General features: G+C 39.8%; 2 protein-coding genes and 1 long non-coding RNA gene across 3 annotated transcripts; all 3 read right to left on the bottom strand.

The window, feature by feature from the left end:
- Nucleotides 1–1,956: 1,956 nt before the first annotated feature.
- Nucleotides 1,957–7,285, bottom strand: LOC308148812 (vascular cell adhesion protein 1-like). Its single transcript, XM_080520341.1, has 5 exons — nucleotides 7,121–7,285; nucleotides 4,434–4,706; nucleotides 3,996–4,328; nucleotides 3,579–3,833; nucleotides 1,957–3,352 (listed from the first exon to the last, which is right to left on the bottom strand). The coding sequence occupies exons 1-5, from the start codon at nucleotides 7,191–7,193 to the stop codon at nucleotides 3,180–3,182; spliced, it is 1,107 nt and encodes a 368-aa protein (XP_080376467.1). The 5' UTR covers nucleotides 7,194–7,285; the 3' UTR covers nucleotides 1,957–3,179.
- A 3,846-nt stretch (nucleotides 7,286–11,131) lies between these two features.
- On the bottom strand, nucleotides 11,132–13,899 carry LOC308149215. The gene is made up of 3 exons (XR_013937228.1): nucleotides 13,324–13,899; nucleotides 12,063–12,332; nucleotides 11,132–11,830 (listed from the first exon to the last, which is right to left on the bottom strand). It is a non-coding gene; the product is annotated as an uncharacterized lncRNA (long non-coding RNA).
- A 238-nt stretch (nucleotides 13,900–14,137) lies between these two features.
- LOC308148976 (intercellular adhesion molecule 2-like) lies at nucleotides 14,138–16,039 on the bottom strand. Its single transcript, XM_080520577.1, has 3 exons — nucleotides 15,841–16,039; nucleotides 14,757–15,026; nucleotides 14,138–14,667 (listed from the first exon to the last, which is right to left on the bottom strand). Exons 1-3 carry the CDS (start codon nucleotides 15,914–15,916, stop codon nucleotides 14,318–14,320), a joined length of 696 nt encoding a protein of 231 aa, XP_080376703.1. The 5' UTR covers nucleotides 15,917–16,039; the 3' UTR covers nucleotides 14,138–14,317.
- Between the last annotated feature and the right edge of the window lie 406 nt (nucleotides 16,040–16,445).

The following is a 16,445-nucleotide window of genomic DNA, read 5'->3' on the forward strand; positions in this document are numbered from 1 at the left end:
CTCTATGGAATTCCATTGACATTCCTTTTAAGTTATATTAGAATGTTGACAATCAAAGCACTTTTAGTTCCAGTTTCACCTAACCTCACAAAAAAAACGTGTACAGCACTTTCTTTTTCATTTTGAAAATCAACATTTCTATGATTCGAACAGTGTAATCGTGAATAATTCACTCATGGTTGATTTTTCTTTTTACAAAGCAAGGGGATGCTTTTGTTCAAATAAAAGAAAACAAGATAAAAAGAAATAAGCTTAATGATTTTTCTATTGAAAACCTTTTAATAAAGTAAATCCATAAACAAAACCATCACTGTAACTATAGCTGCGCAGTATATAGACAATGGAGATTATACATACCGTAGTCTCTAACTGTTGCAACTGATATAATGCTGATAGTTTTATCTGATTCATTGTTTATACGGCTGAATCTGATCCCAGCTAACTATGGGCGAAGGCAGAATTCACTGTGGACAGGTCACCAGTCCATCACTGGGCAAATAAAGAGACAGAAAACCACAAACTCACATTCACACCTAAGGGAAATTTAAGGTAACCAATCAAGCTCACATGCATGTTTTCGGACTATGAGAGGAAACTGGAGTACCTGGAGGAAACCCATACATTCACATGGAGAACATGTAGAAAGGCCTGGCTGGTATTTGAACCCACAACCATTCTCATTGTGGGGCAAGAGTGCAAATCACTATGGTTTTATAGTAAAAGTAATTATAGTGTTTCAATTTGTCTCCATCACATGTACAATGCTGTTAAAAAAATTAACATTTTAATAAAGCTGTAACTAGTTTTACCCTTCACTTTGTTAATTTCATCATAATTTCTTACTAGAATAGTCATACAGGGAAGAAGCATTCCTTTGACCCCTGGTGTTTTCTGTTATTTCTGTTTCTTTCTCTTTCAAGATCCACAGTGAGTTGCTCCATTGAGTTTATATGCAAGCCCCCTGTAAACAGGGGTCATTCAGAGTCCCTGTAAGGCCTAACAGTGGAGAGACAGATCATACCGACAGTAGTCTAATACCAGTATTATTGAGTTTGAATTTGAGCCAGTTCAGACAGGAACACATTAAAAGGTTATCTATACTCAGCACTGAAAGACTCATTCCTCGGGTTCCCCTCCTTCTTTTACCTAATCTGGAGAAAATTCCTTCCTGTCAGGGGAGAGCAGGCAATGACGGAGGAAAAGGAGGGGTAAAATAGTCTAGAGAATGTGTTCCTTCTCCTCAGGCCTCTGCGGTGGGATTTCCGTAGACGCTGTGTGGATCAAAAGAGAGTCCAGACCTCAGACGAGGTTCAACTGGCAAAGAGGAACCAAATAAACAGGAAATGTGTCGTTGCAACTTCCACTTCGAAGTGCTTTGGGAATTTAGAGTCCATGGGTGTAAATCCTTACCTCATATACCTTTCTTCCTGTTTATCAACAGTAATAAATAAAATGCTTTTTACAGCGTGTATCAAGTCTGATTAAATCTCATGTTGGTTTTATGTCATTTTAGATCATATTTGTATATATTCTTCTTCTACAAGAACATGAATGACTGCACCGGAAAATGTGAAATAGTGTAACTCTAAAAATCTGGCTGAACTGTCAAATCTACACTCAGTCACGTAAGTTCCACAGCAAATTTAAGGTTTAAAAATACACAGAGGGTCATGAATGCATCAATATTTTTCAGGGTTTTGTCCTTACGCCATCTAATGCTGTTAGTCTCACGCAGTCGCATGCATAGGATTTGTTTAAATGTCCGCTTTGTGTACAAGTTGTACAAAAGCTGTGTGAAAACAGCAAAGTCTTTCATTCAGCAGCAGTCGATACTTTTGTCAGACAAGACTGAAGAGCCTCAAATCCAAGTAGGATCAATCATTATTAAGATGGAGAAGATAAATATAGTTGGATTCTCAAAGAATGTCTCGAATGTCAATGAAATATGTTTTTTTGTAATAATTTAATCACATTCACAGATAAGACCGAATACGATTACAGTTCCTTCATGAATTTCAAGAGTTCTTTGTTTCTCCTCCTTTTCACTAAGGCAAAGAGAGCGCGACAAAATAACAGAGTGCACAAACGCATTTGTAGGAGGTGACGGTTGCTCGGCTGTTGACTGTTGGTGGGGGGAAATAAAATCTTTCTGAAACTTTCGGTGGTTTCACAAATTGCTGTAGTGTTCAGGAAAAGGACTTCTACATCAAAAAATGTAGTCATAAACAATATGATCACAGTTAAATGGTTGGTACATCTTTATATTTAGTTTGTTCACCCCTGTAACACACTCAAATATGAAACAGCCCAGTAGTTTTTAACATCTTTTCCATCTGACAAACTTACTGTTGTATTATTCTTGTATACCCAACTCAAACTTATGAGTTATTATCAATGATTCTTTATAATTGGATGATTGACCCTGTATGTGTGTGTATGACTATCTATTTTATTAGTTTTATTTGTTTATTTTATGAGTAGAATTTGAGAAAAGAACGCTGAGAAAAGAAAATTGTTGGAAATTGTTGAACCAAATGTATTGAATTGCTTCAAATGAATCAAGTTCTTGATTCATTTCAACTTAATGAATTAGATTAAGTTCAAAGAACTTGATTTATTCCAATTGAAGCACTTCAATTAAGTTGCTCCAACTTTTTTCAGTGCAGTTGATTGAAGAGTACAACCTAACCTGAAACCTGAAAGGTACTTGCCAGTGTTTCAGACATTAAAAATCTGTTTTTTGTCTTTACAGCTGCTTTACATGTTACTTAATTTGAATTTGCATGTCTCGAGACATAAAATGTATATAAAACTATACCGCATTTGAAATTCTAACATTATCATGACAGTAAAGATCTCCTGTTCAACACTCAAACAAGTTCAAAACTTCATTTTTTAACATGCAAGACGCCAGAGCTGCATTTTAGCCACATATATTTCTTTTGGTTTTCTTTTCCTCACAGAGCAGTTTGGACATCAATACTCGCCATGTAGTCACTTTTTTTTTTCTCTTTATACCACACCTATCAACAGACACATGACAAGAAATAAGGAGACGCTCATGTTGCAGTGTCTCTCCAGTGAAGCTTGTAATCCTTCTCGCAAACCAAACAGCTGACGTTGATCCAGCAGTGACTGTCCATCCACATCGCACTCCTTCCTTTTTTGTACGGTTCCTGCTACTCTTCATTGGGCAATGCAATGTGCCGGGCGTGGAAACGGAAAACATCCTTCAGGTTATACTGTCCCATGCGCCTCTGTTTGTAGTAGTGCACGTACACCATGACGACGAGTCCGCAAATCAGAGCCAAAGCTACTACGACCCCGGTTATGATGTATGGAATGAAGTTGACTGCAGAAAGTAGGGTAAAGAAGCAAAGAGGAAGAGATCATTACACATCCGAAGAATACACGACACCAAAATAGTCTCAATAAACGTCCCTCTCGATTTCATATTGGCTGAACACAAAAATGCAGCTGGAGCAACTGAGGCAGAGATGTTTTGGTTGAGCGTCAAGCGATTCACTGTCCAACAGCAAGTCATAACAACCGTGGAGACGAGACAAAACAAAGCTCACCTTGGACATCCACGCTGAAATTCACAGTGGCCGTATTCCTGTTGCTTGTCGCTTTGCAGATGTACCGTCCTCCATGCTCGAAACCCACAGATGTGACGGTGAGAACGCTGCCAGCGGAGATGGTGGAGCTATTGGGAAGCGTCCAGGCGTACGAGGGCGGCGGGTTCCCCACAGCCGAGCAGTTCAGGTGCAGAGAGTTTCCCTCTGTGATTGCAATGGGCTGTAGATTGGTTGAGCCCTGCAGATACGGTCCGTCTGTGGATATCACAAAAAGTTGACACAAGTTTGAAACAGCTGTAGATCTGACTAATGCTCTGCACCCACTGATGGCGTGTCACATCTAAGGCGGATTGTCTGGTCTTTTAGTCTTTTGTATGCTGCATGATAAGACAGTTGTTAGTACCATAGGAGACTCACAGTAAACTGTGGAATCGACTTCTTCATCTGATGTCGTGATGAGAGGGGGCTGTGGTCCATCAGGTCCCAGCTCTAACTCAGCTTGACACCTCAACTTGACTCCATCATCGTCTTTGCTGGCGCTGACGTTCAGATTGAACATCTCGGTCACCGGTTTGCTCGCTGTTGTGTTGGACGTGACCATACCCAATACTCTCAGTCCTCTGTAGAAGGTCACAGTAAGGTTTTGAACAGGAGCCACGTTTCGTACGGTACACTGCAGGGTGTACTCCTCGCCTTCAAACATCGGCCCCGTGTGGTTCGCAATGCTAATGGACACGCCTTCCGGAGGCTCTGCAGAAGGAGTAAAAAGGAAAAATGATGTAGACATGAGCAAAACAAGGTTCAGTATATCCAGTGATTATCAGTCCGAGCAAAGAGACACTCATCGATACTCACGATAGACGGTTACATGAAGGATGACGCAACACTGCTGGTAGGACTCGGTATTATAATAGCACATAGCAGACGTTTCCCATTGTGTCACGTTGCCAACCGTCCACGTCAACGTGGTTCCATTGGCACTTCGGGTTCCTATAGGTACTTCCAAGTCATACATGTATCCAAGGCAGGCGTCCTTACATGCGACACAAGTGGCGGAAGTGGAGTCACCGTACTTCACCACCAGTGTGGATGGAGTGAAAACAGGTAGATCTGTACAATTTTCCTCAGCTGGAAAAAAACACAGGAAATGTTGTATTGAACAAAGAGACATTTCTTAAAATTATCAATAAGTAGTACATGTATTGTCTTTTAAGAGTATTTCTAAACAGAAAAGACTTCTTCTGTGCACCGTCAGATCCCATTACTGCTATTAAGTAGGGTACTCTGTGTATCTAACTTTTCATTCATAGCTCAAAGTAATCTTCAAACTGGCTATCATTTAGCTTGAATGGACTTCATTTATTGTCTGACATTTTATACAGGTAAACTGAATATTAGTGACAATGAAAAAATTTAAATAAAAAAAAGCAATATTTGAGTATTTCTTTTTCTTTAGAAGAGTTTAATGTACCTTTACTGAAGTGCTATTTAACAACAATATTTGAACTTACAAGTTAAAGTATAATTTCAGCAATTCAACATTGGGGCAATAAATACAGTATAGATTGGTCCAACCCCAATGTATAAAAGATGAGTGGCAATTCGTCAAATGGACCTTTGCATCATCTGGACACAATCTCACATGTTTGTTTCCTTCAGTTTAATACATTTCTTGAAACTGTTTTCAAGTTTCAATGGAACCCCCCCCCCCCCCCCCCCCCCCACCGTAAGGCCACCTCGTGGATGTAAAACCTCTGGATTAGGTCGTTTCTGTGCAATAATGACTGAAAGTAATTCATGTTATTGACTTTCAGAACCGATTAAAATCTACCTTCAGGTCATTAGATTACCAGCATTACCAGCACAAATGTGCCTTATTGACAATCTGCTGAAGGAGGAATGTCGCTGCCTTTTTAGGAAGTTCATGAACCTTATGAATAAGGGTTTAAAAGAAAAATGAAAATACGACTATGCCGTTAGAGCTGAAGGACCATTAGCTTGACAATAATACACTAGAGAATATTTGGAGGTAAACTCATTCGCTCTCCAGTGTGGGAACTGTTAATTACAGTTGGTCACCATCATTGTCTTATAAGCAGTTCATTAAACTGAAAGCAGAGCGAAGGCTAAACTGTAAAAACACTGAAATAGATGTTACATTATCTGGTATTTGACAACATTAAGTTAGAATATTTAATCTTGTCTGACTCTATGCCAAAGGGACCAAAGTAACCAGTACAGTATTCACTGAGTCACATCATGAAGTTGCTGACGGTTCTTTTAATCGTTCCCTCCTCAGGAGAAATAACCCTGAACACAGACCAACGGTCAGGAATTTCTTTAACTGATGAGTTATTGTTTAACAATATAAATGTTTCCAAACAGTGATTCATGTTTTTGTTTTTTGTTTTTTACAAATAAACATTAATAGGACTTACCTGGGGATATTACATAATTTGTCCACATGGACTCACTTTGTATATATTTTATATATTCTTACAGTAAGATCAATGGTTTTTGTGTGCATTCTTTTATTTAAATGGTTCACTCTTGGATTAAAGAGTCTTTATCAAATTTTAACTTCATCTGCTGGTTGAGATTTCCCTCCTGTTGGAATAAAAACAGTTGAGCATTGTTAAAAAAAATTCAGAAAGACTGCTGACACCGCAGTTTTGTTTTGTGTTATTTTTTTCCTCTGCGACTCCACGTTTCTCCCCACAGTCCAAAAACATTCAAGGTTCATCGGTCTTGCCTAATTTGCTTGACATGTGAACATGAGTGCGCGTTTCTTGTCTATCTCTGCGATACGCTGGAAACTTGTGTTCCCTCCTCTCACCACTTGTGAGCTGGTGTCGACTTTAACTCCCTCAACTGTCAGACCTACTAACCCCACCTTTCAGTTGCTTCCTTCTTGAACAAAGATACATAATGCCCGGATGAAGGACTGAAAAGTTTGTCTGTGACGGCATCCCTCTTTTAAGTTACTTGTAGGGTGACTGTATTTCATTGTTGTCTGATTTACGGATGTTCTTTTCTGTGTTTCCTTTTATCTATCTGGCTGGGAAAATAATTACCTTACAATGGGGTAGGAAAGAGAGGCAATTACATTGAGGGGGCCCCCAGAGAGGGCTGCCATCGACCCATATCAACGACAATATGCTAAAACCCCTTCAATGAGACACTTTTTAAACAATAACAATATGACAGGATGGAATCCCCCGATTGAAAGTCCCCACATTCTTGCTGCTACTTTTGCCTCCAGGGAGTCTAGAAACACCCCTGGGTGAAAATAAGATTCTCAAAATTGAAGAAGTCATGAACACCCTCTTTCCAAAAACAAAAGACTGTCTACATCCGCCCCTGAGGAACGTTATGTTGGGAGAGGAAAAATAAAACAATGGAATAAGTTGTTTTTTTTAAACTAACAAACAAACAACTCCTCTCTGATGTCTGTTCTCGACTAAATAAACATTCAACAGTTGAACAAGTGAAGACAACAAACACTGAGCGAGGGGCATGAAACTCAAGAATAACACACTCACAGCAGGCGAAGACCTGGACGTCCGTCGCACTCAGTAACAGAGACAGAAAAAGGAATAAGTCCGCAGAAAACATGTCCGAGAGTTGAGTCGTGGGACAAAAAAACCCCAAAAACAACCGAGGATGGATCCCGAACTGTTTCAGACTGGAGGTGAGGAGCTCGAACAACGAAGGTCCGGTAGTGAACTGGCTTTTAAATCACTGAGCACGGCGTGTGTGTGTGTGTGTGTGTGTGTGTGTGTGTGTGTGTGTGTGTGTGTGTGTGTGTGTGTGTGTGTGTGTGTGTGTGTGTGTGTGTGTGTGTGTGTGTGTGTGTGTGTGTGTGTGTGTGTGTGTGTGTGTGTGTGTGTGTGTGTGTCCAGCTCTATAGGGGAGTGAAACTGAAAGTGCGCAGCAGAACACAAACGCTTCTGGGAAGTGGGGAAGTTTGTAGGGAAATTCCGGGGTCAGATGAATCACCACAACACTTTCTTAAGTTTGGTGAATGAACGAAAGTACATGTTTATTACTCTTTGTATGTTTTGGACTATATGTGTACCTTAAAAATGTATTCATCTTAAAAATAAACATTTTGCTTTGTCCTGATTTTATTCATTTTTTTCTCTCCTTTGCCTGTGTTTTTCTTTACTCATTGTAAAAAAAACAACAACAACTAATGATGTAATAATAGCCAATAACATAATATATGCTTATTATGAAATAATTTTAGCCATTTTTAATTTAATGAAGCCTTTGATTTAATGAAGCCTATAATCATCAAGTAGGATATTTGAGCCAATGTCCTAATGACATTCTAATAATCTAATAATGTATTACCCTAATGAGTGTCATATTTAAAACTGCAGCTAATATTGGGTTAATACTGGCTTCATCTCTGGGAAATAAAAGCCATTCCAGCAGTTTTTGAGCAGTTTACTTATCAATAAAGCTCTAGTAGATGAGAGAGTTGTCAAATGCATTCACTGAGGATACAAACTGCAATACTCTCAATCCTGATTCTAAATAAAATTGCTATTTTTTCACATTATTGGCTTAATACATTCAGAATGGCCAAATTTAGTACATACTGTAATTGGAGATTTTTAAGTATTGGGCCAATATTACTTTATTGGTTGCTACAATCCTCACTGGTGTGATTTTATTCATTTGGGCCATCCATCCATCCGTCCATCTTCCAGGAAGACAACACAGGCGGGATAAAACTGGATTTATAGTTATATCATCTCTCATAGCCATGGAGAGGCTGAGGTGATGTATTCAGTAGTTGGAGACAGATTTGTGATTTATTCCACACAGAGAGGAGTTACAGTAATCCAGCCTTGTGAAATTAAGGATTGGCTTCTCCAGGTCAGACTGAGTCCATAGCTGTTTTGAAGATGAATCAGTCTTCTCAGGTTATCAGCACTGAGCCAGGAACTATTTCTGTGTGTGAAAATCCAAGCAAACTACTGTTGTGTGTGATATAGCACAGTGGCGCCACCAGCTGGAATCCTGTAGGGCACTATGTGCAATTGTTTTGAAGGTGAGAAAAATAAGGGGAAAAAAACATTTGAAAGCTTGGGTGTATGTATGTCAGGTTGAGTCAGTTTAAAAGTAAAATGACACTAGAGTTTCAAGTCAAAGGATTAAGAGGTCATCAATGTTACGGAATTGTTCAGCAGCAGGTAAACAGTGTTTTGTTGTGTGTATCAGGGTTCACGCCATGAATGCATGTGACATGAACTACATTGAGAGTTATTTTCTATCTCTGCAACCACAAGAGACTGAGAAAATCATGTGGTTTTTACATGAAGTGACCCCGAAGCAGACTTCCTCTATTCCCTTCCTGAGAGCCCTTCCTCCACTCGGTACCAGGAAGAGTCAGGCTCCACATCAGCTGTCAAGTCCTCAGACCGAAGAATCGTCAGACACCTTTGGCCCCTATCTCGATTCCATTCCTTCAGCTCCACAAATGAAGTCCAAATAGCTTTCTGCATTCTTCTTCATCTTCATGTTATTTTTAGTCTGTTTATTCTGGTCAGAACCCACTTCAGGTTGTAGCCACAGGGAGTATATCAGACGAGCAGGTATTTTAAGGGCTCTTAGTGAAGGAGGAGAAGAAGAAGAAGAAGAAGAAGAAGAAGAAGAAGAAGAAGAAGAAGAAGAAGAAGAAGAAGAAGAAGAAGAAGAAGAAGAAGAAAGCTTGTCAGGTCACACACAAACCTGATGAAAACCAAAAAAAGGAAGTGTGGCATGTGAGTGACTCTGTGGGAGGTTCAGTTCCACAATTCCAAAGGTCGTGTCATGAAAAGTTCAGACTCATTGTACAAATGTGCTTCAATGAGATTAATTATGTCGAATTAACATAAAATAAAATAAAAATATTGTTGATCAGGATGTTTGGCCATGATAGTGTAAATAATTTTCATTCACCCCTAAATTATCTGGATGGGAAACCCTCGTTTAGGAATGTTTACATGAAAAGAAATTGATATAAAGTCAGCCTGACAATCTGGAGTTAAATGAAAGCAGTTGTCACAATATAGCCAAAATATTTGATATTTTTAAATCATAGCTGAAAACCCATTTTTTTAGGTTGGCTTTTAACTCTGTCTCAGGCAGTGTATTTATTTTGTATGCTCGGTTTTTATGAATTTCTGGAAGGCTTCCAACAACTGCAGCACTGTCGCACCTCCCACAGTCAGCACCTGTGTTTTATGTATAGTTTTCATGTATTATTCTTGTATTTGTTTCTTAATATATTGTTTTTTATAGCTTTGTTCTAAAGCCCTTTGGGTACCACTGGGTATCCATAGACATTGCTTCTAAATCTAGAAATCATGACAGTGTAATGCTAGCCTATATGAAGGAGAGCTATTGTCTCTCAAACTTATAATCCATATAGTCAGTATCACTGATTTTACACTGCAGCTTGAATTAGATTTGTCTGTGATTGGAAAATGTTTAAATGCAAATTTCATGCAAAAGACAAGGAGTTACAGGTGAACTGAGGGTGATGAGGTTTATATACGACTGGATGCACAACCAGACATATGGATATGAGGAACAGTGCAACAGCATCACACTGAAACATATACATCTATTAAAATTAATGTTTCTTAAATTGATTCAGGGTCATACATCTATTTTAAGCTGAGAGGGATACTTCCTATAGATGTCATGAATAATTAAATTTGCACACTTCAATTTAAAGACTAGAATAAAAAAAATCAAAGACTAAATATTTTCACATGTAAAAGGTGGTTATTATCAATGATTTTCCCATCGTAACAAATTATTTTAATATACATTATTTATTTTTTGCTAATTTCAATAATTTCCTTAACACTGTCTACACGTCACATTATTTTCGATCATTTTGAAGGAGAACATTAGTGGGTTTTTCTTTGAAATCCCACCTGTTTATTTGCTGAAAAGAAATGTGTATACCGTATTCGTGTGCTCATGATCAATTTGAAACATATATTCTGGCGTGACATTGCTCAGTGAGAATGGCCTCAACACGGTTTGTGTATCCGTGTGACTCGATTACATAAAACTGAATCCAATCGATTTTTTCAGAGTGGAAATTAAAACAACCACAGAACATTAAACACATAGTATTCAGACTCATGACCTCGTGCAGTGAAACGATGCATCACGTGGAATCATGAGGCCACATTGTAAAATACACATGAAGTTCTGCAAAGTAAAGGTCATCGTATGAGATCATCTGAAGGGAAGTCCATGATGTTGTATTTATAGATGAGGGACGTCACAGAAAGTATTAGTATACAAAACAACAAACTGGACAAAAACATGCAATCTGATCTTTAGACTGTAACTAAATGCATGGAACCAAATACACACATAACATTTAAAGAGACTATATTTAAAGAGAATATATATTCTCTTTAAGTATAGTCTACTATCCATGCCTGCACATACTGGACCTTACATGCTGAATGTTCACATTATAGAGGCTCACTTACAGTTAAAAACTGGGAGAAACGAATAAGTCCAGATGGAGGAAACAGGTTTGAAAAGTGTTTATTATGTATTGATGTGCTGTAGTCATGTTCCTGAATAAAGGATAAATATCACATCATGATTATGACGGAATGATTCAACTTTCTGAATTCTTAATCTTAAGTAAAGATCATATGTCCTGAACAGTCCTGCACCATAATGTTGACATTTCTTATTCATGCCCTCTGAAGCGACTGCAAACACAACTCATTATGTAGATTTCAGAGCTGCTCTGAAGTGGTTAAATATGTTAAGAAAGTCTATAGTTTAGTTTTGAAGAAAAGCCAAATCAAATGAGAGAAAACAACAAAAGCATGAAGCCCAAATGAGGTTTACATTGTGCTTGATGCTGGAAGACAGTGATAGTCTGGCGTGGATACCCTTCATCATGGAGGTATACGCAAGAGGTGGTTGTGGTCCTTCAGGCCCAAAGTCGAATTTGGCTTTACACCAGTACAGGGAACCATCATCTTTAATGTTGGAGACGTCCAGAATGAAGGTTTGGGTTTCTGGTGTCCTGGAACTCCATCTGGACTTCACTTGACCAATGGTTTCGACGGACCGGTTCACTTCTTTGTAGAAAGTCACCACAATGTTTTCGACCGGCACGACAGCAACGACAGTACAATCTAACGTGTACCGGTTATGCTCGGAGTTGTCGTCGACTGTTTCCGTTAAGTCAAAAACAACAAATGATGGCGGCTCTGTGGAGGAAAACGTGGGGGGGGGGGGGGGGGGGGGGGGAGTGAAAAGGAGAAAAACACATCAAGATGTTCATATTAACTTTAGTTCAAGGTTTTGTATTTGGTCCTTTTTGTCCTCTACGCATCATCATGAGGAATGTTTTTCTACAGCTGTGTGCACTGCAATGCCATTTGTTTTACTCCTGTGTCGCCTCAAATTTTGAATCATAAATCCAGAAACAAGGTCACTTACTGTATACAGTTACAGGCAGGTGGCTGCAACACCGGGTGCCGTTGTCGTTGCCGTGGTAGCACGTCGCCGAAAGATCCCATTCAAGCAGCTCGTCGATTTTCCACAATATCATGTTTCCGTCTTTCCTCGGCTGACCGACAGACACGTCCATACCAGTTTGTTCATACTGGCAGGCTTGTTGACAGGCAGTGCACCTGACAGAGGCTGCGTGACCGTATTCCACCACCAGACGGGGAGGACTGAATACAGGCTTATCTGCACAGTCTTCATCTGGGGGAAAAAAAGAAAAAGAAAAAAGAAAATACACACAGCAGTTACATCTGTTCTCTCACGCTATCTTTTTGTGTTGCCTGATAAATGCTGCCAGGATTGTACTCACTAGTTTAGACATAGTGGGAGGAAAGTACCAGTGTTACAAAAGTGCTTGGTGTACAAAAGGATTTATCTAAAGTGGAAGAATGACAGATGTGCTACCATTATATCCCAAATATTTTGTTCAGATAGTAGCAACTGATTAGTTTTCAGTGTTCCAATGTGAATGTGTATGGAATTATTTGTTTATGACAATTTGGAAAAACTGTCTCATCCACTTTGTATCCACATGTTGTCTCTTTTGTGGTTCTGGATGTTCCACAGTTTCAGAAAGCATTCCAACTGTTGACATTGTGTTATTTGCACATAGACTAGAAAAACAAAGGGATAAAGGGATTACTTTTTTGTATACAAGACTGGTTAATTTAATAAATGACCCATATCAGTTCACCAATTGTAATCACCAAACAAAATTCATGTATGCAAAGGGAGACTATATGAATTCAACAGAGGAAGAACAGTCTAAACCCCAAATCCAAAAGGATGCATGCTGAGCGAACAATAAAATCTCAAAAATATGCCACTAATCTCCAAACTGAATGGCTTTCACTGTTTCACAACCCGCCAATGTTGAAATTGGGGTCAGAGTGAAAATGAAGGACATCAGTTCCTACAACAGCAACAAGCTGCTGGCAGGACAATAAACATAACAGCATGCTGAATTATTGCATATCATCTTCAGTTCACGTTTGGAAATTAGCATATTGAGAAAGCAGCAAAGTAAATACTAACATTCTTCATGAAATATTAAATATATTTAAAGACTTTTAGTGAGGTAAAATAACTAACATGAGTCCATAGCCAGATCCATATTTAAAAAACAAAATCCACGCAGGGAAACATTTAGATTTTTTCTTAACTGTTGAAATATTTATTAATAATTTCTCACCGCAACTGGATCCATTTGCGCCACAGATGAAAGTCACTGTAGTTAAACTCAGAAGGGTTATGTGGAAAGAAATCATCTTAATCCTGGTATCAAAACAGTCTGGTATCAAATCTGCGAAACAGTGATGACACTGTGTGTGTGTGTTTGTGTGTGTGTATATTGTACAGCCCCGTCGTGGAATGGTTGTGTAATTTGGGACTTGGGGACTCTCCTCTCTCAAATGTAAACGTCATAATTGCAGCCAGATGCACCAACAGACAACCATTACTGTGATATTGTGAAGAGAAGTGCATGTTATATAATCGTCATGGATTGCAATCATTTGGGAATCATAACTTCTCTTCTTCCAACACACAGCTGCAGTCTCATTGGGTGGGATGCAGCAGGGGCTTTTCCACTTCACTGAGGAAATGACCATTTGAAGTGCTACACTTGGTAGACAGGAGTTTAGTGGAACTGTAACTGAATCTGAGCGGCAGCACTGTCAACTAATGCTCAAGCCAACATTTCACTTAGTGAGACAGCAGCTCTGCCACTGCTCTCATACCCCCCATTATTTGGGTGCATTGGACAATTTAAGATGTGATTTTCTAACCTCGTTCCAGTGATCGGTCACTGCAATGTCACATTACACACAACCAGTCAACTCTCACAACCTGAGGTGCTCCTTTGTTTTTATTTAGTCCGGATGATCCCAGTTCAGCAATCTAAAGAACAGATATAAAATAAAGCAAAAGACAAATAAAACATTGCTGGTCTTATATTCTGATTATTATCCCCCCCCCCCCCCCCCCCCCCCACATCTTGAGTCCAACAAAGTTTGAACCGAGGTGAGGTGAGGCATCTATCATCAGGAGAACCTGATCAATGACGTTCAGTTAAGTTGCATGACTTGGAAACCTGTTACATTTATATCAAATATACTTCTATCATAGTAGTAGTGATATTGAAAATGAAATCCACAGAGAAAGCATGAAAAGTATAAAGCACAAATCTACATGTTCATTGTCTGCCGTGTCATGTAAGGTGGGACGATGTTGTCCTTCCTGATTTTGGAGGCATATTTCAGATGAGTGTCTGGTCCCAGATTGAGGTTAGCTTCACACCAGTACTGAGATCCGTCGCCTTCCTCCAACGTCCGGACCGTCACAGTGTAGCTCTCGCTCACTGGGCTCACCGAGTAGTTGCTGAACTGGTGTCGAAAAGTCGGCAAATGTGCGGAGTAAAAAATCAACAGGACATTTCCAATCGGGGCGACGTCCTCGACTTTGCACTGCAGGATGTATTCATAGCCGCTGTAGAAACGCTTCTTCTCAGATGTCAGGGACACGCGCGTTGGAGGCTCTGCGGAAATAAGCACGCAAGTGAGTGCAGCGTCTCTTCGTCACACTCTGCAGGTCAAACGTTTGATCTAAAATGCCGAGGTCACTCACTGTACACAGTTATAGGCAGATGGCTGCAACACCAGCTACCGTCGGCCTTTGTGTAGTAGCACATGGCGGATAAATCCCACTCAGTCACGTTCTCCACCTTCCACAGGATCGCCTCGCCGTGTTGCGTCGTCTCTCCAGCAGATATCTCCATTCCGGGCGGTCCCTGCTGGCAGCCATGTTGGCAGGCCGTGCAGCTGACCGAGGCCCCGCCACCGTACTCCACCACCAGTGCTGACGGAGTGAAGACGGGCTTATCAACGCAGTCTTCATCTGGAAGACAAGGAATCATCCAAATTCAGTACGTCCACTGCGTGTCCCCTCCTCCCAGCAGGTTGCTTTTGGAGTCAGTGGTTTAGAACCTCTTGAGCCTGCAGGGTTCATTTAATTCTTTATCCATCGTATTGATCTGAAAGCGTTGAGCAATCCCTGTGGATTTGTCGACTGCACGTCCAAAGTGAATCTCCTTTTTCCACACACAACCCCTGGCAAAAATTACGAAAGCAGCAGTCTTGGAGGTTGTTCATTCAGTTATTTAATTCAATTTTGTAGGGAAAAAAAGCAGATCAAAGACATGCCACGAAATTAAAGTCATTTAAAATGTCAACTTTCTGGCTTTAAGAAACACAAAAAGAAATCAAGAAAAAATAAATTGTGGTTAGTCAGTAACAATTGCTTTTTTTTTTATAGAATCAAGCAGAGGTAAAAAATTATGGAATCACTCAATTTTGAGGAACAATTTATGGAATCATGGAAAAAAGCAAACAAAAAAACCCAATACAACACACCCCTAATACTTTGTTGCACCACCTCTGGCTTTAATAACAGCTTGCAGTCTCTGAGGTATGAGCTTAACAAGTGAAAAAACGCCCTTCGTCAATCTGCCTCCAACTTTCTCCGATTGCCGTTGCCAGATCAGCTTTGCAGGTTGGAGCCTTCGTTAACTATACAATTCCTTACAAGTAATCTGTTCGATTTCAAGCACAGACTTAATCCATTTACATGTTGTTTTTCCTCCAGCACTTAATTGAAATAAATGTTCTCCATCATAGCTATAATTTACTTTGGAATATTTAGGATTACTTACCACAGCTGGGCCCCCGTGCACTGGTCAGAAAAGTCAGCAAACGTACACTCAAAAGTATCACGTATACAAAAATCATCTTGAGTCGAACAAATACGGACTTCTAGACTGATCACAGAGTTTTTGCTCTGTAGAAGTTGCGTGATCTGGAACAGTTGTCTTGGAAACATCAGCAGAGCCAGAAACATTCCTACAGACCGGAAGCTTCACTCCACAGCTGCTGCATTAGCTCACAGAACTGCGCTCGCGTTTTGTGTGTGTGTGTGTGTGAGAAAAACAATGTTCTGCACATCCAACAGCCATTTCTCAGTTGCACAATCCTCACAGCACATGCTGAAGAAATGTGACCGCCTCTGAAAACACAGCTGCGTCTCCCAATGTTGTTCAAAATCTGTCATTACCCTGAAGACCTGCCGATGTTTTTTTGTATATTAACCACATGTAACCTCTGAAAAACTTGCTTGAAAATGTCTGAATTCCTCTGTGAGGGCAGAAGCTGAGGGGGAAGACGACGTTACTCGTTGATTTTAAAATATATGAGGGAATTTAACATATGAAAACACACGTTTGTTAAGTTACAGCAGCAAGTCAACGATAGAGTAGGATGA

The sequence above is a fragment of the Blennius ocellaris genome (assembly GCF_963422515.1).
Source record: "Blennius ocellaris genome assembly, chromosome: 3".
In the NCBI taxonomy this organism is placed as follows: domain Eukaryota; kingdom Metazoa; phylum Chordata; class Actinopteri; order Blenniiformes; family Blenniidae; genus Blennius; species Blennius ocellaris.

What these genes read in the sequence shown, in the direction of transcription:
- LOC308148812 (XM_080520341.1), bottom strand. Translation starts at nt 7,193, where the DNA reads ATGTTTTCTGCGGACTTATTCCTTTTTCTGTCTCTGTTACTGAGTGCG. An exon ending in CGTCCAGGTCTTCGCCTGCT is followed by an intron (nt 4,707 to 7,120) that starts GTGAGTGTGTTA and finishes GTTTTTTTCCAG; the next exon opens with CTGAGGAAAATTGTACAGAT. An exon ending in AGTCGATTCCACAGTTTACT is followed by an intron (nt 3,834 to 3,995) that starts GTGAGTCTCCTA and finishes TGATATCCACAG; the next exon opens with ACGGACCGTATCTGCAGGGC.
- LOC308148976 (XM_080520577.1), bottom strand. Translation starts at nt 15,916, where the DNA reads ATGATTTTTGTATACGTGATACTTTTGAGTGTACGTTTGCTGACTTTT. An exon ending in TGCACGGGGGCCCAGCTGTG is followed by an intron (nt 15,027 to 15,840) that starts GTAAGTAATCCT and finishes CTTGTCTTCCAG; the next exon opens with ATGAAGACTGCGTTGATAAG. An exon ending in TCTGCCTATAACTGTGTACA is followed by an intron (nt 14,668 to 14,756) that starts GTGAGTGACCTC and finishes TTATTTCCGCAG; the next exon opens with AGCCTCCAACGCGCGTGTCC.